General features: G+C 38.8%; 1 protein-coding gene across 1 annotated transcript in view; it reads left to right on the top strand.

Moving 5' to 3' along the window:
- LOC140479895 (metalloprotease TIKI2-like) overlaps positions 1-20,484 on the top strand; it is a 418,380-nt gene extending 397,896 nt beyond the window's left edge. Inside the window, exons 6-7 of the mRNA XM_072574253.1 lie at positions 3,411-3,686; positions 15,094-20,484. Of these exons, the coding sequence (XP_072430354.1) occupies positions 3,411-3,686; positions 15,094-15,283 (466 nt within the window). The 3' untranslated portion in view covers positions 15,284-20,484. The remainder of the gene's footprint in view (positions 1-3,410; positions 3,687-15,093) is intronic.
- Positions 20,485-26,243: the final 5,759 nt, after the last annotated feature.

Raw genomic sequence — 26,243 nt, 5'->3', positions numbered from 1 at the left:
ACCTCACCCTCCCCTCCTGGCATCTTCCCCTGCCACTGCAGGAAATCCAAGACCTGCGCCCACACCTCCACCCTCACCTCCGTCCAAGGCCCCAAAGGAGCCTTCCACATCCATCAAACTTTCACCTGCACGTCATTTACTGTATCCATTGCTTCCGATACAGTCTCCTTTACATTGGGGAGACAGGACGCCTACTCACAGAGTGCTTTAGAGAACATCTCCGGAACACCCGCATCAATCAACCCCACCGCCCCGAGGCTGAGCACTTCACTCCCCCCTCCCATTCCGCCAAGGACATTTAGGTTCTAGGCCTCGCCCATCGCCACTCCCTCACCACCTGACGCCTGGAGGAAGAATGCCTCATCTTCCACCTTGGGACCCTCCAACCCATGGCATCAATGTGGATTTCACCAGTTTCCTAATTTCTCCTGCCCCCACCTTATCCCAGTTCCAACCTTCCAACTCAGCACCACCACCATGACCCATCCCATTTGTCCATCTTCCTTCACACCTATCCGCTCCACCTTTCCCTCCAACCTATCACCATTACTCCCACCTCCATCCACCTATTGCACTCTCAGCTTCCTTCCCCCACCAGCCCCACTCCCCTTCCATTCATCTCTCAGCCTATTCTCCCCCCCCCCCCACAAATCCAAGGCTCCCAGCCTCATTCCTGATGAAGGGCTTTTGCCCAACATGTCGATTTTCCTGGTCCTCAGATGCTGCCTGACCTGCTGTGCTTTTCCAGCACCACACTGTTGACCCCAAGGACTTCTGGTCCTAATTTATTCCAACACTGTTCCTCAGAGAAGCAAATGTTTAATTTATACAGGTTGAGGGAATAAAAGAGTTAAGTGCTTTAATCATACCACTGCAGCCCCCTCTCCTACAGCTGCCACACCTCAGCATCATGGGGGCAGCAGTTTCACAGAGCATTAGCCCTCTCTCAAAAATCAAGAAGTTGACTCTCTCACCATCCCCTCAACCAGTAACAACTACAGAAAGATAACTTTGTCAGACCATTTTGTGGTCAGGCCTAAAGAGGCTTGAATCCTCAAAAAGACAGAAGCTTCCACTCAAAGAGCCTCAAGTGACTAATATTAGCCTTTTATCAGTAGTGCGGAAGCCATTGGTATGGGACCTCACAGCAGTAGTAGAGTTGGTAAACTTTCTTCAGAGCAAAGCACAATAGGATATTCACTTGGATAACAAAATAGATTGATGTAATATTATGCTTAGAATTAAATTCAGTACCTTTATTACATTTGTGGCTATGCAATATAGTTTCTTTCTATTACAATTATTATCAAATCTGCATTGTTAAAAAATAATTGAAGTAGAAGTTGGTTGAATGGCTTCAATACTCATTGCAGAGTAAAGGGAATGGAGTAGGTGGTAGCAAAGTCTGATAATTCTGGGATAAGCACAAGGAAGACTGGAAAAACTCTCAGATCTGCCAGCATCTCTGGACAGAGCAACAGAAGTTCGTAAGAAGAATTGTATCAGACTCGAAGCATTAACTCTCTCCATTGATGCTGCCAGATCTGTTGAGTTTCTCCAGCCTTCCATGTATTTGTTTCAGATTTCCAGCATCTACAGTATTTTACCTTTATTGGGCTGAAAATTCTGACTTATCTGTCTCAGAAAGATTAAACAGTTAATTCACCGCAACGCTCTCTACTGACCTTCCTCCATGTGATACCCCCTCACGTTCATCCAATCCCACCTTGATGATGGTGGTCCCTTTTGTTGCTGTGCATTCTCCTACACCGATCCTCTTTACATTATCAAGTTGTGAATACTGCTGTAAACGACAGTGATGTGGTCCAATCTGCCTTGATTGTTGTATGAGCGCTCCTCGCTATTGTTCCCCCCAGGGCTGTTTGCAGCACCATTCTGAGTTATGGTCGGCCCTTGGTCGAATATGGTCGAGGAAATCCACTTTTTTATCTGATGGACATTATTTATTGGATGTTAGCAACTATGTACTAAGTACAAGTTACGCTGACACGATAGACATTGTTACAGAAACTATGAGGATGACTGGATGATAGGTCTCACTCCAAGATCCTAGACTGTTCTACCTCCAACTCTGCATGATATCATCATAGTGTACGTTGCTTAAGGCACTTCTCAGCGTTAAGTCTTATACACCCATCATTAACGAAGCCCCCTTGCCAGAGTACATGAGGGGCTGTGAATATTCCTGGTTGTCCGTGCTTTGATTGTCTCAGTGTTGTTCTGGAAGCTGAGCAGTGGATGGGTTTGGAGCTGGTATCCTTTACGAAGAATTACATAAACTATCATGCCCAGAAACTGCCAAGTGCTCCAACTGGAATATGATAGTGTTTATCCTCCCCCCATTTTACTTCATAACACCTATCCATTAACTCCTGCCTCATGTGCTTATCGCACATCACCTTATAACCATTTTGTGAATTGCCTCAACCACTTCACGTCCTAGAAAAATTTCCATAATGAGTAAAAAACGTTTCTACTGAATTTCTTATAGTTCCAGAGTAGCCACCCTCTGCTTATCCTGAATGAGGTAAATGAGTGTTCTAGAAGCTAAGAAAGCAGGTAGCAAAATTGCATGATTCTCCATCAGTGATCAAGGGGGATTTGTGTTTTGTGGATATTTGCAGGGATAAGCAATTATACTTCCATATTACTAGATGTATATGTTAATTGATTAGTGTTTCTTTATGAAATAAGTTTTGACTGATGTTAAGCTAAAGTTGATAAATCTTTTTGTTTAAAATCTGTTATAGATAATGTATTTAACTGGTAATTTTGATAACAGGAAGATGTATACTTACTGCATTGTTCACAACATGGAATAATTGGAGTGGAGTAACAACGTACTCCTGCCTCAATTTAACTGCATACTAACCTGAGCAAATAACCTTTTAAGTTCAGTTTACAGTCATAGAGTCATAGAGATGTACAGCATGGAAACAGACCCTTTGGTCCAACCTGTCCATGCCGACCAGATATCCCAAACCAATCTAGTCACAGACCAATGCTAATAAATTATATGCTTAGTTTTCTCTTGGGGCAAAATTTGTGCTGCACCTAATTAAATTCACAACAGTGTCTGAGGTAATATCATTAGCAACCAGAGGCATTTCCATAGAAAAACTTACAGTCATAGGCTTTTCGGTGGGAGCATGTGATAAACTTATCTTGTCACTTATGGGAAATTGTCAACAGGTCTGGCAGCATCTGTGAAGAAAGAAGAGGAGTTTCAGGTCAAGAACAATTCCATCAGAACACAAATGACTTCGAGGTTTTGTCATCCTGCTTCATCAAATATATGGCGTGGAATAGAATGAAATCATTGAGAGTATTAGCAGGCTTAGATTATACTGAAACCTTAACTTAATTGATTCTATTCTTGTTTTGTAAAGGAAAAAGACAGAGAAAAATGGATTATCTTCAGGTAGTTCATCACTTCCATCAACTTCTTCCACTCCAGTCGATGCATCATTGGAAGATTCCATGCCACTTCCTTCTGAGACCTCTCCTGTTGATTTAGATGATGACATCATTTCTCCTCACCTCCTGATGCCAGACAGCCTTAGTCAATTGGAAGAGTTTGGCCGCCAAAAGAAGCGACAGAAGAAGCTTCCCAAGCCACAGCGGCAACGACAGTTCAGTGACCTATGGGTTCGCATTGAAGAGAGGTGGGCTTTCATTTACTTTTTCAGTTCTGGAATAAGGATTCGAAATATGGTGTTATTGTATGAAAAGCGAAAAATAAGTTTATCACTTTAAACTGTGCATGATATGATGGCTAACACAGATATGCAATGAAAAAAATCACATCTACTTTGTGCAGTGGGATTAGATATCTATTAAAGCAACAATGTAACTCTAGTGGTCTCAAGCCTGAGATAATTATATAGTCAGAGAAAATTGGCATGGGGAAGGTAAATCTTGATTGAAATCAAATAACTCAGCACATATCCATAATTAAACTAGGGAATTTTATGGCTTTTATAACTCAGTAATTTATTAGGTGGTATATTTACATATTCAGCTATTACATTAGTGTCTTCATAATAAATTGGTAATATTTACTTGGATTAAACTTTTGTGTTATGGACCAGGCCAGACCCCCTCAAAACATTTCAAGTAAGCAGCCCAAACTCTAACTTTGCTAGTTGTTTTAAGCAGGTGTACAATGGATATTCCAGGGGTGACGCAGCTGGCCCAATCACTTAGTTTTAAGCAAAACAGAATTTATTTTCAAGATTTCCAAATGAAACACAAACAAAACTGATCAGAACATAGAAGAAAAACCAATCCGAAAACCCAACAGATTATCCCAATTTATTGATGCTGTTCCAAATAAATGCAACAATTCCCCATAAACACTCCTCGGCAAAAAAGGTAGCATCAAACCCAGGGTCTTACAGGAGAGAGAGAGAAAGATGGCTGAGCGATTCAGCATGGAACACCTTCTTCTGTTTCTTGGACCACCAGCCTCACTGACTGACTGCTTTCACTGAACAGCCAGCCTGCTCAAATCAAACCAAACCAAGACAGAGAAAAGCAGAATTGGGAAAACCTGCTGCTCCTCTTTCATATTTCAAGTGTTTTTTTTAAACTTGAAAGTTTTTTGCCTGAGACAGTATCTGTTAGCTATAATCAAATTGGCCCTAAAAACTTTCAAACCTAGATCTGCCAACCTCTCTGAAAAAAGACAGCATAACCTTGTTAAAGGAGCAGCATTGTCACATATGGATTTTAAGTAATAAAGTAATTAAGTAATGAAATCTCAGTTGTTCAGAAAGGTTGCTCTGATTTCATAGTTAATGTTAACTCATTTTATACTTAGTTTTATAGAGTCATAGAGATGTACAGCAGAGAAACATACCCTTTTGTCCAACCCATCCATCCTGAACAGATATCCCAATCCAATCTAGTCCCACCTGCCAGCACCCAGCCCATATCCCTCCAAACCCTTCCTACTCATATACCCACCCAGATGCCTTTTAAATGTCGCAATTGTACTAGCCTCCACCACTTCCTCTGGCAGTTCATTCCATACATGTACCACCCTCTGAATGAAAATGTTGCCCCTTAGGTCTCTTTTATAAAATTCCCCTCTCACCCTAAACCTATGCCCTCTAGTTCTGGACTCCCCGCCCCAGGGAAGAGACTTTGTCTATTAATCCTATCCATGCCCCTCATGATTTTATTAACCTCTATAAGGTCGCCCCTCAGCCCCAGCCTATTCAACCTCTCCCTATAACTCAAATCCTCTAACCCAGCAACATCCTTGTAAATCTTGTCTGAACCCTTAGTTGGCTTTTCAGTTTGTGTAAAAATAGATTAACATAGATTTGAACATTAACATAGCCAAAATGAGAAAGTCTAGGTGGGCTGTTGTTTCTGTACCTTCAAAAATATTTGTTGCAAGTTGTATCCTTTGTTTGATATCAAATCATATAGACTAGGAAGCTTTAATACCAACTCGTCACTAACGTCGATCATCTGATCCAGAGTGCTGATGGGACATTACAATTAACGTTAGCTTTTATGGATAAAGGAGGGAGAAGTTAGCTTATGCAAGGCCTTGGTACTGACATGATCTAATGCTCCCTGCTGTCAAGGTTATCTATTAATATCAGGTGAGACTTGACTGCTGTTTCTAAAGTGGTCACAAAGTGTGTGCTTTCACTCACTGTCAACAATCATGCCTTTATGTTTGTGGGTGAGTTGGCAGAGAACTGCCAACTATGGATCTGGAGCTAAGCATATATCAACTTGTTCAAAAGAGGAAAGAAGGAGTGTTTGAATCTTTTCAGGCAGCACAAAGAGTTACTGGATCAGTGCCCAAATCTTGTATTTTGCATTGCAGATTATTATCTGCTGGGTTTTGGCTCAGTTTTGATTGACTGTATTTCATCAGTTCTAGCTTCACATCGATATTCAAAACCCACTCAGGTTCGTTTGCCAAAGTGTCTATTGTTCAAGCAGTTCATCAGCCTGACTAGCAAATAGTTTCAAATTGTCCAACTACCAGGAAGATCAAAGGATCTGGTTCTTACATAATGCCTACACATAAGTAAACCTTGGTTGTGGTCTGGGAAGTTTAGCTAACTTCTTCCTCCCAATAAGGGTGTGTTGAAGTTATTGTAGCATTTTCGTGGCTATGATCACCTAACTCACTGCAGTTTGAGGGTTGAAGTGTGGACCTATTCAGTCTTGTAGGTCCTAGCATTGAAAGATAAAACTTTCACCTTTCATTTTTACTTCCCATTTCCTTTATCTTTCTGGTTTTTATCTGTTGTCTTTAGAGGTATGCATTACTTTCTGATGAATGCTCAGGGAGCAGGGTAATTAATTTCAAAACCAAACTCTTTAGTCCACATGAGACTAAAGAACACTTTGAGAATACTGCTCATTCAATGGCAAGCTCATAAAAGCTCCACAGTAAAAGTCATACACTAGAACACTGCAGTCAGTACAAATTATCTTTTTAAAAGGTAGAAGGTTTATTAATTTTGAAATTCACCTGGAAATAATATCAACTGGCAGCAAAGGATGTTATAAATCACACACACTAAATACCTCATATGAGCAGGGAATGAGAATGATAAATGATGATTGTGAAGCATCCTTGGCTGTGCACATGTGGAAAAAGTCCTCTTGGTAGAACGCACCAACACATAACTGGATTGCTTTGAGTTGTTCATTTTACTGCAGATTGTTAATAGAGATGGTAAGTGTCCTCAATTTTCTCAGCTACATTCAACATTCTCACAGGTTGGCAGAATCAAAAGTCTAGAGAGAGAAAATGTTGTGATACTGTTTTTAGTCAATAAGTTAGTGACCTGTTAATTGAATATGGGCTGCATATTTAATAACTTGTGAAAGAATAAGTTCAGAGTTGGTTTCAGTCTTTGTTAAATCTGTTTACATTCCAGCTTTGCCCTGGATTCTCTACCTCTTTATACCTGCATTTCTCCTGAAGAAACTAGATTATTAGTCCTTTTAAAATTTATTTTCTGTTGTTTTCCAATTTGCTCATTCTCTGCTCTTTGGAATGTTCCCCATCACTATGACTCAGTATCTCAATGATGGAGCATTTACCTGCCAAACTAATATGAGCCCATTGTTCTTGCATTTTCAATGGTATTACTTGCAGTCTGAAATTCTTATCAACCATGCACACTTGTTGGCAGATTGTTGTCTAATGACACTCTGATTTGGAACATTATTTATGCTGTAATATCTTTAAGTATTTATGTACTATCGGATGAAATTTCCCTCCAGTTCTGTTTACATCATGATAAATGGAATTGAGATGTCAGAAAGTTATTCAATTAATAAATGAGTGCTGACTAATAACATGAAGTTTTTTTGTCTCTCACAGCTAAAAAAAACTTTGATAGAAATAAAATCACGGCACAGAAAGAAATAAAATCACGGCACTGAAAGACCAAACAAATTTGAAATTTTAGCATGACATTAAAAGCAACTAAACAGTGAAGCAGGATTCTTGACTCATTAGCCCAAGCTATTTTACGGGCTACACTGCTTTTTTATGCCAAGGCTAATAAGACAAAGGGGCAATAACCCAAGGGAAAATAAAAATAATGGTCTGTACACAATGCATGTCATTATTAAGGAGCGAATCAGCCAACAGGTTCAAAAGATGAAATATATCGTGAGTTGCAATTCTCCACAACTTGCTGGATGATTAACACTGCTTTGCAGTTTGCTATATTGAGAAACATCTTACTCTGAGTGGAGTTACACATTAAGTACCCATTAAAGTTGCTGCAGAAAACTAGGGCTCATAATTAACAGTGTACATTCTCTTTTACTAATGTGATAATTGTTAGTGTAATGCCTATCAATCCCAAAGGGAACAGTTGCATTTTACTCCTGCCTGTGGAATACGTACTTCTTAGAGATTCATTGAGTTCAATTTGTCTTCATGCATTAATACATTTGATGAATATGGTATTATTTCCCATCTCAATGGGAACTTTGTTGCTAATTGTTTTCTTAAGGACAACAGCTGCACTCACAACTTTAAAATCTGCCTGTGCCTCTATCTCTATCTTCTGTAAACCTTCCAAATTCACGATAAACATTTGTGCCAGACTGCCCTCTACTCCCAAGAATCTATTAATGTTATTTATCTTTTATCCCACTACATTATCTTAACTTGTGTAAATACAGTTTGCTTTAAAACACAAACTTTGTCTTTTATTCCCAAATCCTTTCTGGGCAAAAACGATCAAGAAATCAAATCAGATGATCTACAGAACTGAATATCCTACTGACTATGTAGTTTGACACAGTAGCATAGGGACAGCAGGTGGTCCTGCATGGTAACATCTCACTGAGCTAATGCCATACTGCAAAAAGAAATTAGATCATTTAACTATATTTAAGGCACTCCAGACATCTTATGCATGATGAATTAGGGAATCAGAAGCTGGAATATCAAGCTCCAACAGCTATTGAATGGATCCTGTTTGCCCTTCAATCAATTAAGTTATCTTTGGGCACACAGACCCCCTCAAGTGTGGTCTTTGTTATGGTGAGTCTTGTCTCGATGTAGTACTGTCCCAATCTCTGCACCAGGAAGTTTGCGCTCGAGTTCTACCTGTTCAGGATATGAGTAATAACATAGCGACGGTAGGGACTGCAGATGCTGGAAGTCATGGTTGATGATATATGCGGCTGGAAAAGCACAGGTCAGGCAGCATCAGAGGAGTGGGAGAGTGGATATTTCAGGTCAGGATCTGATAAAAGGTTCTGACCAGAAACTGACTTTCCTGCTCCTCTGACGCTGCCTGACCTGTGTGTAATAACATGTTTGATTGGTTAATTAAAAATATCTAATGGTAATCCGCAAGATTTAAATCTCAACACACGTGCCTTTTGTGGAGACAGTTTTTTGAATCCTGCAGCTTTACTCCCTCTCATTCCGCAACCTATGCCATAGGTGCTCCATATCTATATAAGCTCGAACATTAATTTCTCTTCATCTTATATAAAACCACGGCCAAACTTAAAAATGTGATTAACCAGACACTAATACTCCCAGTGAAACTCTGTGTTGGGGAGGCGGTATGGCATTGATAATGGAATTCCTCTTACAATCCCAGACATCGATGGGTGCTCAGGCACCGTCTCCAAATGACTGACCTTCCATCCTCTCTGTCTCTCCCTACACTTTCCCTGGCGTTCTACACAGAGGTATACCTTACCCCCCCCCTTTCCCAGATACTCTCTCTAACATTGTCCTGTACAGGGCAGAGTGGGAATTTGTCAAAAAGTTGTGTGTGCATGTGCTATTTTGAGACTCACCCCTAAAGGCAGCAGCAGTCTTGCTGTCGGTGTCCAGTCCACTGCTGTCTCCATTCCATTACTTCGTTTTGTTCTGGAGTCCCATTGGAGAGAAGAGGCATCTGGCCACTTCACTCCATCCACTGGCTGGAAACGTGGAGAGTTGAAAGTTCACAGTTGGGAGGGGTGCATGTGTGCGCAGCTTCCTAGTCTCCTGAACAGGGAGCGGACATAGCAAGTGCTCACTCTGTCAATCCATTGGAGTGGAGCAGAGGCGGGAGAGGCTTCTGCAATGCTGCAGGCCGCTTACACACAAGTGTGTGTCTGTTCAGAAACAAGCCCTAAGACAGAGCGAGGGAGAAATGCAGGCAGAGCGAGGAAAAAGGAAACTTCAGAAAATTTCAAGTCCCAGTGGAGAGGCATTGAATCGGTTATCCCAATAATCAATTAACCAAACAAAATACTGCCCATCCATCTCATTCAGATGACCAAGGTTCCTCTGTATTTGTTGCTTCATCATTAACCATTTTATTGATACCAGTTTATTAAAACCTACCCAGACTTTCTGTCAAAGTCTCAAGCTGCCATGGAAGATTCAACAAACTCACATTCTCTGGATTACTATTTCAAAAGCATAACCACTATATCACTGCTCATGTGGGACTTGTGTGGAATAGGAAAATGTTGTTCAAATTGTCATTTCTGTTTTTCATGTGTCAGCAAAAAACATAAACCTTTCTGATTGTCTGTATGTACGCAAGAGTTAAGAGACATTAATCTGTTCCATACAGGAGGCCTAATATTACTCATGATATAATGGTATGTAGTGTGAGTAATAGATCCATCCTTGAAATGTAAACATATAATACTAAGCAGAATGAACATTATTTCCTGAACACACAGATTCTAGATCTGGAAGAGGCCCTGGAATAAAAGGACTGGTTTTATAAAATGCTTTAGAAATACTCACTGGTTAAAACATAATGTTAAGCAAAACTCAAGTGTGTGCTGGCACCTAAAGTAACTATACTGTTGTAGTAGAACTGAGACTATTTTGTCACTGATCGAAAACATGAAAAGCCCATTCTATCAATCTGATATATGATGTTAAGATTTTTTTAAGGTGAAAATCTGTTTCACATTAGAGGCATGTCTCCTTCAACTTTCTCTTTTTTTTCTTATCAAATGAAATACTTGCTAATATAGAGCAGTTAAAGTGATTCATACCATATGATAGTCTTTAAAAAAAGTGTGTCCTTTCTACTGTCTGTTAAATTTACTATTTCGTATCTTTGGTGGAATCCTTGTGTAAGATTTTATGATGAGCTGGCATAATCTAACTGTGCCAGGGATCAGGAGATGTATTCCCCAAAATAGATAAAGAATTGAATAGGAGGCAGGAGGATGTCTATGGCAGGCAAGATCTGAGATACCAGTCCATAATTTGTGTCCTACTTTTTTTAGGGCATTTTGCTGACTTACCCATTGCAGGTTGATCAACCTAACTGTTGATTCAAAAACTACAATTCTGATATTGGCAAATTGTTATATGAGCAAACTCATCTCTAAGTGTGTTGTTAATAAAGGAAGGAATTTTTTTTTAAAATTAAATGGCGCATTAGATTCACCATTTATTCCAATAGCAGAACTGAGTAACAAATTGGTATCATGAACAAGAGTAAGGTTGTTTATTAATTTAAATGTTCAAAGATATAATAATGAAGCAAATAGAACAATAAAATACAGCTATCTATAAACTTTTTCAATTTCGTAACATTTTAGACATCTCCTTCAGGCCATATCATAATAAAAAAAAACTCATGGGATTTCCTGAATATCTATTGGAGCATTAGATAAAAATGATCAAGGAAACTCAGGCACAAAATAACTATACCACATTTGTATTTCCTTGTTCTTTTATGTTCAAGTATTAATCCTAACGTCCAAACACAAAAGCTTTGTCTAAAAATCCTTCCTGCAGATTTCTTGCTAGTATACTGGTTCAAGACATATCAATAATAAAGCCCAGAATTTTAGATACAGTCACAAATAATCATTTGTCTACTGTTTTATTGCCATTAGTGTTAGCAATTACATTTTACTTATTCTCATTGGAGCCTGCTCAGTATTTTCTGTTCCTTCGAATGCCCTTTTATGTCGTCGGTAGAAATTATACGTAAAATTGAAAATCTTCCATCTTAGCATGTTGTACCTAACAAGTATTAATGCTGATTAGAGAGTTAAGTTTTATACGATCTTTGGTGTGAGGTCAGCTCTTTCCTTAGACAGCAGTCTTTACACTGATTTAGGTCTTCTATGCAAATCTTTATGCTTTCTGATTAGATTGGAAGCACATTTGGGTGAATGTAGAAATGATCAAAATGGTCCCACAAATTTGGGTCTCCCTTTCTGATTATGTTCTGAAAACATCCCTCTCATGTTTTATTCACAGTATAGTAGATACTGTCATTTTAGGAAGCTTCATTTGCAGTGAATGGTTTACCAAAAAGAACAAAACTACACCAGTCAACAGCCTCGGCATCTCCAAAGCCGTGAAAGGTACTGACCTGATGTTCTTCCTCTGGAAATGGGAAACAGGAACAGGGTAGCTGTCACCCTTTGCAATTTAGACAGCCCTTACTCCCCTTAATTAACATGAAGATAGAATGCAGAATCTAAGGGTGATGGGCAAGATCTCCAAAGCCAGACGGTCAGTCAGCATCTCCTCAGAGTAGTGTCCTGGGCCCAGCTACCTTCAATCGCTTCACCAGTGGCCTTCAATCCATTACAAATATAGCGATCAGCATGTGTGCTGATGATTTCAAATGTTTGGCACCTTGCAACTTCTCAGATATTGAAGCACTCCATGCAGTAAGACCTGGACAAAATCCATATTCGGACTAAACATTAGCAAATGCAATTCATGCTAGGCAATGACCGTCTCTAACAAAAGAAAATCTAAATATTTCCCCTTGACATTCAATGCTGTTTCATCAGTTGAATCCTCCACTATCAACATCCTGGGAGTTACCATTGATCAAAAGCTAAACTGGTCTAGCCATGTAAATACAAGATCAAATTAGGGTTTAGGTAACCTATAGCAAGTAACTCACTTCCTGACTCCCAGACCCTATTTACTATGTACTAGGAATGTGATGAAATACACCCGACTTGCCTGGATAAGTGCAACTCCAATAGCACTCAAAGCTTGACACCATCAGGACAAAACAGCTCACTTGACTAGCACCTCATCCACAAATATTTACTCATTTCATCACCAACATACAGTAGCAACAGTGTGTACCAGCCAAGATGCACTGCATAGATTCACCAAGACTCTTTGGACAGCACCTTCCAAACCCACATCCATCACCTTCCAGCAGATACTTGGTAACACTGCCATGTGCAAATTCCCCTCCAAGCCACTCATCATCCTGAGTTTGAAATATATCACCATTCCATAGGGTGCTGGGTCAAAATCCTGGAAAATTCCCTCTCCACCAGCATTGTGAGTCTATCTATAGTAAATAAAAGACAGCATACTACCAGCTTCTCAAAGGCAGTTGGAGATGGGCAATAAATTCTGGCCAAGGTGAGGAATGCCCATGTCCCATGAATCAATAAAAAAAAGGTGTGTTCTCTTCTTGTAATAAACACAAAGACCTGCAGATTCTGGAAACCTACAAGAGCGAGTGCTGGAAAAACACAGCAGGTCTGACAGCATCTGTTGATATGTCAGAACGTCATTGGATTCAAAATGTCAACTTTGTTTTTCTCCGAACAGATGCTGCCAGACCTGCTGTGTTTCTCCAGCACTGTGCTTTCTTCCTGCTCTGACACTGTTACTTCTGGTATTCCTATGGATCTATCCATGGTCTCCTATTTTGCTTCAATATTGTCCCACAACAATAGTCTGAAAGCACACTAGGAGTCTTGCATATAGTCTCTTGACACTCAGTTCTATCTCAATACCCCTCTCAAATCCTGTGCTGTTACTAATTTCAAACATCAGCAATTTCATACATCCAGTACTGGATGAGAATAAGTTCCATCCAATTTTAATATTGCTTAAACATTGTTTATGGTTCCCCACTCAAAACTCCATCCGTCTCTGTCGCAACAGTCTAAGATTGAATTCTTCAGCTCTCAAATGTAATGAATTCTCCCATTCATTACCTTGTGACTATTCCAATGCAGAACTGACAGTTTCCCTCTGTAAACTGGAAATCATCCAAAACTTTGCTGTGAATGTCTTAAATCATACCTGTATTTTCACCTGTTATCCCATGTTATTGACCAACACAGATTCCTGATCAAAGCCTTAGTTTCAACATTTTTATTCTTGTTTTCATATCCCTTCATGAGCCTTTCCCCGAGACCGTAATCTCTTCCAGTCACTGTGAATGTATTTTTACTCTAAATTGTGATTTCTTGTTCCTTATGATCTCCAAAATTGAATACCTTACATTACTTCTTCCTCTCTGTAATCTCCTCCATCTCTCACAACCATCTGAAATAGTCTCATTTATCTAATTCTAAGCTCATGAGCGTTCCTAATTTTATTCACTCCACCACTTGTTACTGTACTTGCAGTTGCTTAGGCCCCACACTCTGGAATTCAGTCCCTGCACGCCTAGATTTTGCTTTCCTTCTTTAAGACTCTTCAAAACCTAACTCTTTGACAGTATTTTCGGTTATCTGTCCGAACACAATCTGATGTACTTTATTTTCATACTTTGCTTTGCAAACATGTAGCCGCTCTTGTTCATGAAGCCTTGAAAGCTGAACAAGTAGGTGCAGCAAGCAATTAGGAACCTAATGGTATATTGGCCTTTAGTGCAAGAGGATTTGATCAACAGGTAAAGGGGACTTGTTGCAATTGTATAGTGTGTTAATGAGTCCATAGCTAGCATACTGTGTAGTTTTGATCTCCTGACTCAAGGAAGAGTATATTTGTCATAGAAAGTGCCCAATAAAAGTTCTCCAGATTAACTCCTGGAATGGCAGAATTGTTCTTTGAGGAGACAGGACATGTAAGAGTCTTGAAGAATGAAAGTTGATCTCAGTGAAACATGCAAATATTCTAATAGGGCTCAACAGGCCAGATGGTAGAAGGACATTTCCCCTGGCTAAGAATGACAGCACCCAAGGAATCAGAATCACAACATATGGGATTGGCTATTTAGGACTGTGGTGAGGAAGAATCTTGGAATGCTCTGCCCATAGGGTTACGGAAGCTCAATCATTTAGCATATTCAATGCAGAGACTTCAAGATTTCCAGATCTTAAAGATATCAAGAGTGCAGGAAAAAGCGATGAGGTCAAAAGTGAGCCATCATCTAGTTGAAAGATGAAGCAGGCTTGAGAGTCTACTCATGCTTCAATTTCCCATGATCCTAGCAACCACACACACCTGAGAGGAGGGTTACAGGATATTAGGAAGACTTCCCTGCCACTTCAACACAACATATTTTATGTGAAGTATTCTTTTATTTTAATGAATTTATTTATTTGATATATTCGACAAACTGATATTTCATGTCAAATTTCTCAATTGTATCGGTAATGTGAGTTATTTAAAGATGTCATTATTGTGGTGATGCACTGAATACACTGAATATTTAGTGCATTCCATCAGTCTGTAGAGTTTCAAACATCTCCAGAATTCAAAGGTTGTTCTCTTTCTTCTTTATGGTGGCACTTTTCTTACAGACATTGTTTCAGTTGTGATGCTTACTTCCTAGGTGCCTGATGTTTCTTTTTCATTTTTTTCAGCACAACAGTCACGCCATCCAATATCAGAATTATCAATGGTTACATCACAGTGGAACCTGCGCATGAACGTTCACATCAAAAGGAGCAACGTCCCACTTTCAACACTGCCTCAGTGGCCACAACTTCATCAGCAACTGTGCTCCTTGGGGGGGTAGTCTGTTTAATCTGGAGTCTACTGTGGCCTTCCTGACCCTCTGCACATGCAATGTTAACCCATGACTTTAATAGAAAAACCCTTTAAAGGAATTTCTGGTGTTAGCTGATGGAGCTTTTTGTCATTAAATATAGGAAGTGCCTGTGCCCTCAGCTTGGTGGACCTCACAAGACTTGTTTGCATCAGAACTATCATGTTCATTGTGATGATGCAGGAGAAACTAAAATGAGACTCAGAAGCTCAAACAGCCATATGGTGACAGCATCTTCTTTTTGTAGAAGGATATTTTCCCATGATGCTATGGGACATTGTAAATTTACTTCTGAAAGTCTATATGTTCAAATAATGTATATTTATTCCCCGTCAAAGTTAATTTTTTTGATACGTATATGACTCCAAAACAAATGAAAAGTCCAGAGCTCTAAAAAGTTATAATTTAGTCTGTTCAAGGAAGGTTCATATTCTCACAATTGTCAACTTTTTGGTTATATTTATTTGTTCAGAAATGTATTAGCTGAAAATTCCTTCTGAGTCCCACTTTAATGCCTTTAACGATTCAGCTAATGTTCAGTTTATCCTGCAGATCTGAAGATATCTGCAAGATGTCTGGTCCTGTTCATTCTTTTTAAAGCAGTGATTCATAAAGAAGAATGGGATGCTTTCCTGCAGAACTGTGGTTAGTAAGTCTCACATCTGAACCTTATAAATAAGCATGTCCCACATCTAAATGATGACCTATACTCTTACTGAGATAACAAAGCTGATATTACAGAAGCGTCTGCCTCATCCAGTCTATTAAAGATTAAAATCACTACATCTGGGCACCCACATTATATATCATTTCATGCCTCTGCAACCATAGTGGTTAAAAAAAGTTAATTCATATTTACTGAGTTAAACCTACATTGAAGATTATACATACTAGCACAGATGTCTTTTGGGGCAGTAGTTGAACCTGGAGCTTCTAGTTCAGAGATACAAATACCCACAAGGACATCTTGGCTGTGGGAGAAGCCTTCATGATGCAGTTTAAAAGTTTGATCAGTCTGTGAATCTTTCCATCATTTCACCATTATTCTTCAAAGGGAAGAGATGTTTGCATGAAGATAGGAGAAGAAAACACATGCAAACAAGTTTGGATTCATAGTAAGTTTAAGCTCGTTGAGAAAGAACTTATTTGTATATAGCACTTTTGATGGCCTTGAGGTATCTGAATATCCTTCACAGTCCATGAATTACACATCAAATATAATCACTATTTGTTATTCAGGAAATCACATCAGCCAATCTGCAGCAAGAAGAGGTTCGCAAACATCACTGAATTAATCTGTTTTGATGTTGATACTCGAATGCTCAATGCATCAAGAACACCATAAAGACTCCCAAGTTATTTAAATAATATCTTCAATAACCATATGAAGAGTCAGATAGGGTCTTTAACATGTCATCAAAAAGATAATACTGAGCAATATTATATTTCCTCAATAGTTTATACTTTAATATTACATTGAAGCATCAGCCTATATTGCATGGTCAAGTCTGCAGTGGAACTTGAACCTTTGAGGGCCTCACTCAAGAATGCTACCTACCACTAAGCAAAGCTAAAACTCATATAATCCAGTGACTCTGACACTTTCAAGGGTACATACATCACCTGATGTGATACAAAGCTGTGCAGAATAATATTGCAAAAACCGAAGGAACAGATGCTGTAAATCAGAAATAAAAACTGGAGTTGCTGGAAAAGCTCAGCAGGTCTGGCAGCATCTGTGCAGAGAAACCAGTTGATGTTTTGGGTCTGCTGACACTTCGTAATAACAGAATAATATGATCCCCCAGGTTTGACGTCTGAGCTGATCTTGGCTGAGATGGCAATAACAACACAAGTGGCCTCAACACCAGGAGACAGAGATATTAAAAATGACTGGAGTTGCTGATGATTATCTTTGAACCTGCTGGAGAGTTCTTATGGACTCCTCGGTGCTGATGTTTTTGTTATTGTTTAAACTGATAAGTGAAATGTAGGCTTTTGCATGAGGTACTGGAAAGCAGTTGGCTCCTTTGGGAATGTACCATAATCTAATCAGGATTTTTAGGATGAGTGAAGGGAATATAGAATCTGATGTTTAAAGCAACAGGCCCTGTGATTGCTGAGTGTCCACACCCTAGCACCACTTGTAGTGCTTGGTTCCTCCACCAGGCCAAGGCCAAGACCAGAAATGCTCCCTGCAACTCCAGAGATGGGATCATCTGCCAGCTCTGGATTGGCTAGCAGCCCCTGCGTGGGCATGTTGGCAACCAGAGCCCGATCTATGTCATCTATCCTTGCTAGGCAAACTGATTCTGCCTGAGGCCATCAGTGTGGGGGTTCAGGGTGTCTTCATGAACTTTTCTGCTCAGTCCTGCCCTTACGGAATTGATCTTTTATTTTCGGGTAGATATTTGGGTTTTATAAAAGTAACAAGAGTTCTATTGAATCCGTACAATGGTTTAATAGCTCAACTTCATGTCAGATTTCAACTATTAACTCTCGTTCTTTATCTTGCAGACCTTAGAATGCTGAGTTTCTCCTGGATTTTCCATGTTTATTTCAAATTTCCAGCACTGGCAATAATTTGCTTTCATACAATTCCAACAGTAGCCTGGAACTCTCCTCAGAAAATGCCTCAGTTTGCATGAGAGATTGGATAGAGGAGAAAGTGGTGGCAAACATAAAATTTTCCCACTAGTGAAATTTAAATAACACAACTAGCCAGCAGATATTATGCACTGAAGATTTGCTTTTGCAACTTACGATATATTTACAAGATTCAGTTTCATCACAATGAAATCATATCTGTTTCGGGCTCTTGGAATACACTGAATAGTTAGTGCATTCCATCAGTCTGTATGGTTTCAAACATCTCCAGAATTCAAAGGTTGTTCTCTTTCTTCTTTATGGTGGCACTTTTCTTACAGACATTTCTTTCAGTTGATAAGTACATCTGATAACCATCACTTGAAGTCCATTGCTAATGCTCAAGATTCATCATTACTTGTAGTAATCGTGGGAGTGTTGAAAGGAGATCTTTTTGTGAATTGATTTAGAACTGAATTTTCATTTTCTGTCAAAGCCATGTTCCATTTCACTGCCATGTTAGATCATAAAAATATTTTCTGTGTAGAAGGTGCATCATTTGTTGTAAGTGATGGCAGATTAACTGCCTAGACCCAGGGAAACTCTCTGCGATGAACTAAAATAGATCAAATTGAGCTGAAATAGGCTATTTCCTCAAAAGCTCAAAACAAAATTTGGAACAAGCGCTGCTGCAGATGTTGAATTACTATGATACAATTTTGCAAAGACAGTAATTAGTCTGTGATATGGGATTATTACGTCAAAGTTAGAGATGTCCCAATAAAGATTACGGCCTGACTATACTGAACTCTTTGGATTGAAATCACCAATGATATTCTTTGTTCTGCGATGCAGATCACCTGACTATTAGCACTGGTATATATGACTGCGGCATGTGCACTCACATGGACACCATCTATTCAACCTTCATTAATTCTCCTTTCTGCTCTGTCATATTTTGTACTTCATCATTCAGTATCTTGCTTTTTGCATTTTAGCTTAAGTGAGATTACCTCATTCTTAAGGTACTTTCTGCTTCCTTAGTACATGCCGGACACCTAATGTGTAGGTGTTCCAACGAGTAAGACAAGAATTTTCTCAACTGTGATGCCTCACTGATTGTAATAGTCTGCCAAAACTCTCCATCAAAGATCACACAATGAAAAAAGGTCAACCTACATGAAGTACTAAAAAGTTGCTACCACAACTGGATCAAGGTCCCTGCAATGCCTGGCTCTGCTGGGAAAGTCAGCACAATTTGGATTTCAGAAAAAGATGATTGCACATCAATTTGTCTTCCTTAGTCACAAAAATGCATTGTGAGCATCCACTGGTTTGATATCCTGTGGTTGATCAGCCATCTAGACCAAGTTATTACTAAAGTGCTATTACAGAACTTCTATGTCCTCCTTGATGGTATTTAACACCAATTCTGAACTTAACGTCAAAGACTGTTGAGAGGAAAGGAGGTGTAATGCCAATATGATTTGGGAGCTTTACAAACTTAAGGCTGTTCCAGATCAGTTTCTGATTTTTTTTTTGTTGATGAGAGAGCCCATTGCCTTTCTGTTCCAATGGCTTCTTTGGAGATGAGTCCCTGCACTTTTTCCATTGATAAATTTTTTTTTGAATGTTACCTACAATTGTAAACTGATCTTATGGAAAAGAACACATCTGTGTGCACACCAAACAGAAAATGGGTTATGAATAAATTGGTACACATTAAGTTATTACAGAAGCAAAATATTTTATTTTTGTCATCTGTTTTGGCATTTTTGTAACATACTTGACACCTTTCTCAGCACACTGCTGTAAAAGATTCTATTAATGTTATTTTTTTCAGAAATATTATTTTTTTAGTGTAATGTAATGCTGTATTGTAATAATTTGGAATATGTATTAGAGTAATTGCAGTAACCAAGTCAAAATTTTGCAAAGACAAGATGGTGAAAAGAAATGGATTGACTCCATAGTGAGGTTTTAAAGGCAGGATCTTGTAAATTTGAATTAATATGTTTATTAATAATTATTATTACTGATTTAAACATTTTATATTCTTGTAGAAAACCAGTACAGAAGCTCATTACAGTATCTTATTTTATTTTAGCTATCTATCCATGGCCCTACTTACATGGAGGTGTTTCGCAATGACTTGTTGGGTCGTTGTAGTTTTTCTCACCTCTCCATTTAGCCAGAATTCAACCACTGGAAGATTGTTCCATTTGGAGAAATTTGGCCCAACATATGGAAATAAAACTAAAATAGGTTTGAAAATGTTGCCTAAAGCAGCACCTAATGTTATTTGCAAGAAACCACATAGCAGTTACGGGGTCCCAACATCTGTGGAGATATTTAATGCTAATCTTTTTTATCTCGTAAAAGAAAATGTAAATGGCATTTTTGATCTAATTCGGGAAATATGTGATTTTAAGCAGAGTGATTTATTTCAGGTGGAACGATAAGTTATGAGTTTCACACATTCATGTAAATAAGGCCATAGTTTGCATTAATCAAATGAATGTAGGAGCGTACCAAACCTGAAATAGAATTATTTTGTTTACAATTTTCACTTGGCTGTGCTTGCCACACAATTGTGAAATTTTGAAAAAAAGGATAATATAAAGAGTCAATAAATCATTATAATTTAATAGTTGTCTCCTAGTGAAATCTCAGATTATATGTGCTGGCTGCAATTGAGAGGCCTTAAAATGCAGCTTATACTGCCACCTTGGGATAGAAGGTAACAATTATAGGAAACACCAGACTTGGCTGCTTTTTCACATCTTACTACACTAATTTTCATAAAGATTCCTTAAATTACAAATATTATTATCTGTACTAAACAATATTATCATGTTATACCTAAAATTTCATAAGCTTGAAAAGAAATCTATTGAGATTTTCTGTTATATTGAAAAAAGTAAATGCTTAATACATATCACTCCTCTATAGTTAGACACAGTGTTCTTGGTACTCAGCATCATGTGTTTTTGGGATACATAAAACATCAGCCAGTGAAGGCTACTCCACCATTCAGTACAGGCATAACTATCCATTACAATGCCTTTTCCCCATACTATTTCCAAATTCCTTTGCATCATTGGTATACAGAAATCAGTCACTCTCTAAACATACTTAATGATTGAGTTACACCTCTGGGGTAGGTGATTCCATAGACTCATATTCTTGTAAGGAAAGAAAAAAATGCTCATCTTTGTCCTGAGTAGCATCTCTCTTACTTCTAAATTGGTTATAAACCAATTATAAACCCCTGGTTATAAACCCCACCTAGGTGAAACATCTACCTGCAGCTACTCTGTCCATCACTTACAATATTTTGTAAGATTGACGGACATCATATATCAGTCTTTGTAACTTAAAATATAGGTGCAGTTTCCCTTCATTGAACAATACCACCATCTGGTGAAAATTTATTGCACTCCCTTTATGATGATAATATCCTTCTTCAGTCAAGAAGACCAAAACTAACCAAAACACCAGACAACCGAGGCTCTATACAATTAAAGCAAGACGTTATCACTGCACTCAAATCCTCTTACGCGAAATGCTATTATTCCATTAGCCTGTCTATTTGCCTGCTGCATCTGCATGTTAGCATTCAGTGACTTTTTAATATCATATCATTTAAGAAATACTCTATATATCTGGTCTTCCTGCCAAAGTCTTCCTGTCCACACCTATCATAATCTTGATCCTCTCCAAGTCTATCCAAATCATCTTGAAGGCACTTTCCATCTTCCACACAGCATACGTTCCCAGTTAGTTTTGTGTGATCCATGAACTTGAAAATATTACATTTGGACTCATCAAATTATTGCTATACATTGCGAAAAGCTAGGGCCACATGTCATGATCTTAAAATGACCTGTCATCGTGAGAATGACCCATACATGCCTCCTCTGTTTTCTGCCTTTTAGTAAATCCTTAACTCAAATTAATCTATGCCACTGCATTCCCTCTGATCCCGTGTACTTTCATTTTGTAAACCAACCTCCTGAGGGGGCATTATTAAAAGTCTTCTAAAAGTCCAAACATACTACGTCTACAAATATCCCTTTATGAATCCACTCAATAAGATCATATTTGTATTCACCAAATACAATTTCGCAATCACAAATCCAAACTGACTATGCCCAATCAGATCATTATTATTCAAACATAGTTTCATATTTTCCCTACTAATGATGTAAGACTGACGGGTCTATTGTTCCCTGTTTTCTCACCCTTTTTAAATAGTGGGGTGACATTTAATGTATTCCAAACTGCAGGGATCATTCACATGTAGAATTCTGAAAGATGAGCACCAATGCACTCTATTTCCATAGCTACCTCTTGCAACACTATGGGCTGTAGAACAACAGATCTCAGGGACTTAATACCCTTCAGTTCCATTAATTTCACCAACAAATGCATTCTTACCAATACAAAATTCCTCCAATTAAATCTGAAACTTTAAAAAATGCTAGCCTAATGAAAAAGCTTGTATCTGAATGGCAACCAGATAACATTTTCAACTGGGAAGACTTCAAAGCAATTTGTGAGAGGTCTGGAAACAAAGGAAGTATAGTAGAAGGGAAAATCAGAGTTCAGAATATACCTAAGAGATACAATTGGCACGAGCAAATTAGTTGGGGAAGTCAAAGTAAGAAAAAAAAAGTCTAAATCAAGTTCACTGTGCACATATATGAATGCATGGAGTACAGTAAATAAGATTGGGGAGTTACAGGTGCAGATGACCATAGAATTTTGATACTGGGATGATAACAGAGACCTAGCTCAAAGAAGGTCATGACTGGGTGTTCAATATTCCTGGGTAGAAGGTATTCAGAAAAGACAGCAAAGTGGAGGGGGAGCAGTATTGGTTAAGGAAGGCAGTGCTGGAAAAAGAATGTCTCAGAGTCAAAGCACAGAATCAATTTTACTAAAACTAAGGAAGAACAAGAGGCCAATTACATTGCTAGGTGCAGTCTATGCACCAGCAACTCATGGAAAGAACGTTTAAGAACAAATCTGCAGAGAATATACAGACACAAACATTATGGAGTAGTTATAATGGGGATTTCAATTACCCAACATAGACTGTTGGGTTATAGTTTTCAGGGGAGCAACGGGCAAGTATTCCTGGATTGCATGCAAAAGAAGTTCCTACAGCTGTATTTTTCCACATGGAGGCAGCTGGCATGGTGGAAGTGCTAAATGGATACTTTGCATCTGTCTTTATTGCAAAGAGAGAAAAGCTACCCAGGTCATGATGATAGAGGAGGGAACTCAGTCACCAGAACTGTTCAAGATTGACAGGGCAGAAGTGTTGGTTAGGCTGTTGGTGCTTAAAGCTCTCAAGGCACCAGGTCCAGATGAGATGCATCAAAGGATTTTGAAGTAAGTGAGAACAAAGATTGTCAGAGCAGTATTTCAGTCTTACATAGACCTGGGGGCCATGTGAGAAGACTGAAAAATTGCAAACATATGGCCTTCTTCAAGAAAGATTGTAAAGATGAAACCAGTAATTACAGACCAGTTGGTTCAACTTCGGTGGTGGGGAAGGTACGAGGAACAATTTTTCAGGATAGAATTAGTAATCACTTGGAAAAGGTGTGTTGATTATAGGAAGAGTCCACATAGATTTCCAAAGGGGAAACTGTGTTTGCCTAACTTGCTGGAGTTTTTTGAAGGGTTTGAAGACTTGATGAATGTAGCAGTACTGAAGGCATTTTATACAGTGCCATACAAACGTTTTGTGAAGATAGTTATAGGTCACTTAAAGGGACAGTAGAAGCAAAATTTGCTGAGTGATAGGAGACAGAGATAATGGTAAATCGATATTTGTGGCCTGGAGTAAGTTGCCCAGGGGTTGGCATTGTGACCCTTGCTTTCCCTCATATATATTTATGATCTAGATGTGCAGGGGGCAATTTCTAAGTGTGCAGATGATACAAAACTTGGAAGAATTGCAAATTGTGAGGACGGTGCAGAAATCTAGAAGGACATAGACTAATTTGTATAGTGGACAGATAGGTGGCAGATGAGGTTCAATGCAAAGAGGTGATACAATTTGGTGAGAAGACGATTGAAAGCTAATATAAAATAGTGAGTACAATTCTGAGGGGAATGCAAGAGCAGAAGCACTTGGATGATGAAGGGCTTTTGCCTGAAACATCAATTTTCCTGCTCCTCGGATGCTGCCTGACCTGCTGTGCTTTTCTAACATCACACTCTCGAATCTAATCTCCAGCATCTCCAGTCCTCGCTTTTGCCTGTGTATGTGCACAGATCATTGATTGTGGCAGGACAGATTCAGAGACCATCAAGTAAAGCATACATTATCCTCTGCTTTATTAATAAAAACATACAGTAAAAGATAAAAGAGGTGATTGAGCTTGTACAAAACACTTGGTAGACCTCAGCTGGAGTTCTGGGTGCTATATTTTAGCAAAGATGTGAATGCAGTAGAGAGAATGAAATAGTTTACAAGAATGATTTCATAAAAGGGAAACTTTAGTTATGAGGAACAATCGAAGAAGCTGGGTCTATTCTCATTGGAGCGAAGTACACTGAGGGGAGATATGATAGAGGTTTTCAAAATCATTAGTGGGGTTGGATAGAACAGATAGAAATTGTTCCTGCTTATAAAAGGAACAAGAACAGAGTGATCTGTAAAAGCAAGGGTGAAGTAAGCAGTTAATATATTGAATGTGCTGCCTGGAAGTGTGGTGGACACAGATTAAATTGAGGCATTGGATGATTATTTAGATAAGAATAATGTGCAAGGGGATGGGGATAAAGTAGGAGATTGGCACTGGGTAATGATACTTTCTTGAAGAGCCAATGCCTGTAAAAAGGCCTCCATCTGTAACATGTAATTCTGTGATTCTGTTATAAAAATCTTTCTGGTTCACTAATATTCCTTATAGAAATATTCTTACCCAGTCTTACCTCCATGTGACTCCAGACCCACAGAAAATTCTTTTTTGACTCTTAACTGCCTTCTGAAGTGGCCTAAACAGTCAATCAGTTCAAGGGCAGTTAGGGATGTCAGTGACACTCACCATCTAAGATACAAATAAAAACAAAAATACATATTTCATTCTTCCTTTATCAGGTTTTGATACTCATGCTCTATTCTGAAATCCTCTCAATTACCAGGTTTATTACTACTTTTGGCAATTTTATAGGCTCTCTTCTTTTTATCTTATACAAATCATAATTTCCTTTGTTAGCTCTGTTGACTGCTTTTTTGGGGGGAGTTGGGGGGGCTGTACTTTGAAAGTTGCTGTAAGGTGAAAAGGTAAAGCTGTCATAGTCCTACCAGACCATAGTGCTGCTCTCTCATTAGAGAGTGAGAGACACAATTTGTGGTTTAACCAGAAGGTCACCACACCTATAAACTGTCCATGTACCATCATACCTTTTAATGTATTGGCGGAATCTGCCATAATTGTATGTGTTCAAGCTTAACTCCCTGACTTCAATTGAACTACCTCACTTGCAAATATAATGTAAAGTTTTATCATGATATGCCCACTTGAACCTAAAGTTTCTTTTACAATAATAATATTAATTAGGCTTTTCTCGTAGAGTCATAGAAATATACACCATGAAAACAGACCCTTCAGTCCAACTCATCCATGCTGACCAGATATCCTAAATTAATCTAATCCCATTTACCAGCATTTGGCCAATATCTCTCTAAACCAAACCTATTCATAAACCATCGACATGCCTTCTAAATGTTGTAATTGTACCAATCTCTATCACTTCCTCTGGCAGCTCATTCCATACATGCACCATCCTCCACTTGAAAAAGTTGCCCCCGAGGTTCCTTTTAAATCTTCTCCCTCTCTCATTAAGCCTCTAGTTTTGTATTCCCCCACCCCACGGAAATGACCTGTCTATTTACCATATACATACCCCTCATGATTTTAGAAACCTCAATAAGATCACCCCTCAGCCTCCAACATTCCAAGAAAAATAGCCCCAGCCTTTTCCGCCTCTCCCGATAGCTAAAGCCTTCCAAACCTGGCCACATTCTTGTAAAGATTTTCCAAACCCTTTCAAGTTTCACAATATCCTTCTTATAGGAGGGAGACCAGAACTGCATGCAGTATTCCAATAGTGGCCTAACTGTACAGCTGCAAATGTCCTCCCAACTCCTATACTCGATACACTGACCAATATTAATCTTATAAATAATACTAAAAAAGCTGTGGTCTAGTCAGTTCTTCAACGTACCACCCTAGAAGACTATCCTCCACAGCATTAGCATCCAATAGGTTTACCCAGTTTATATGCAGATTGTTGCCATCCATGAATACTACATTATCGAATCTACATGCTTCGCTAATTTCCTGATTATTATCA

The sequence above is a fragment of the Chiloscyllium punctatum genome, chromosome 7 (assembly GCF_047496795.1).
Source record: "Chiloscyllium punctatum isolate Juve2018m chromosome 7, sChiPun1.3, whole genome shotgun sequence".
Taxonomy (NCBI): Eukaryota; Metazoa; Chordata; class Chondrichthyes; order Orectolobiformes; family Hemiscylliidae; genus Chiloscyllium; species Chiloscyllium punctatum.
Note: the sequence above shows the minus strand (reverse complement) of the source record. Positions and strands in the feature narration are given on the sequence as shown.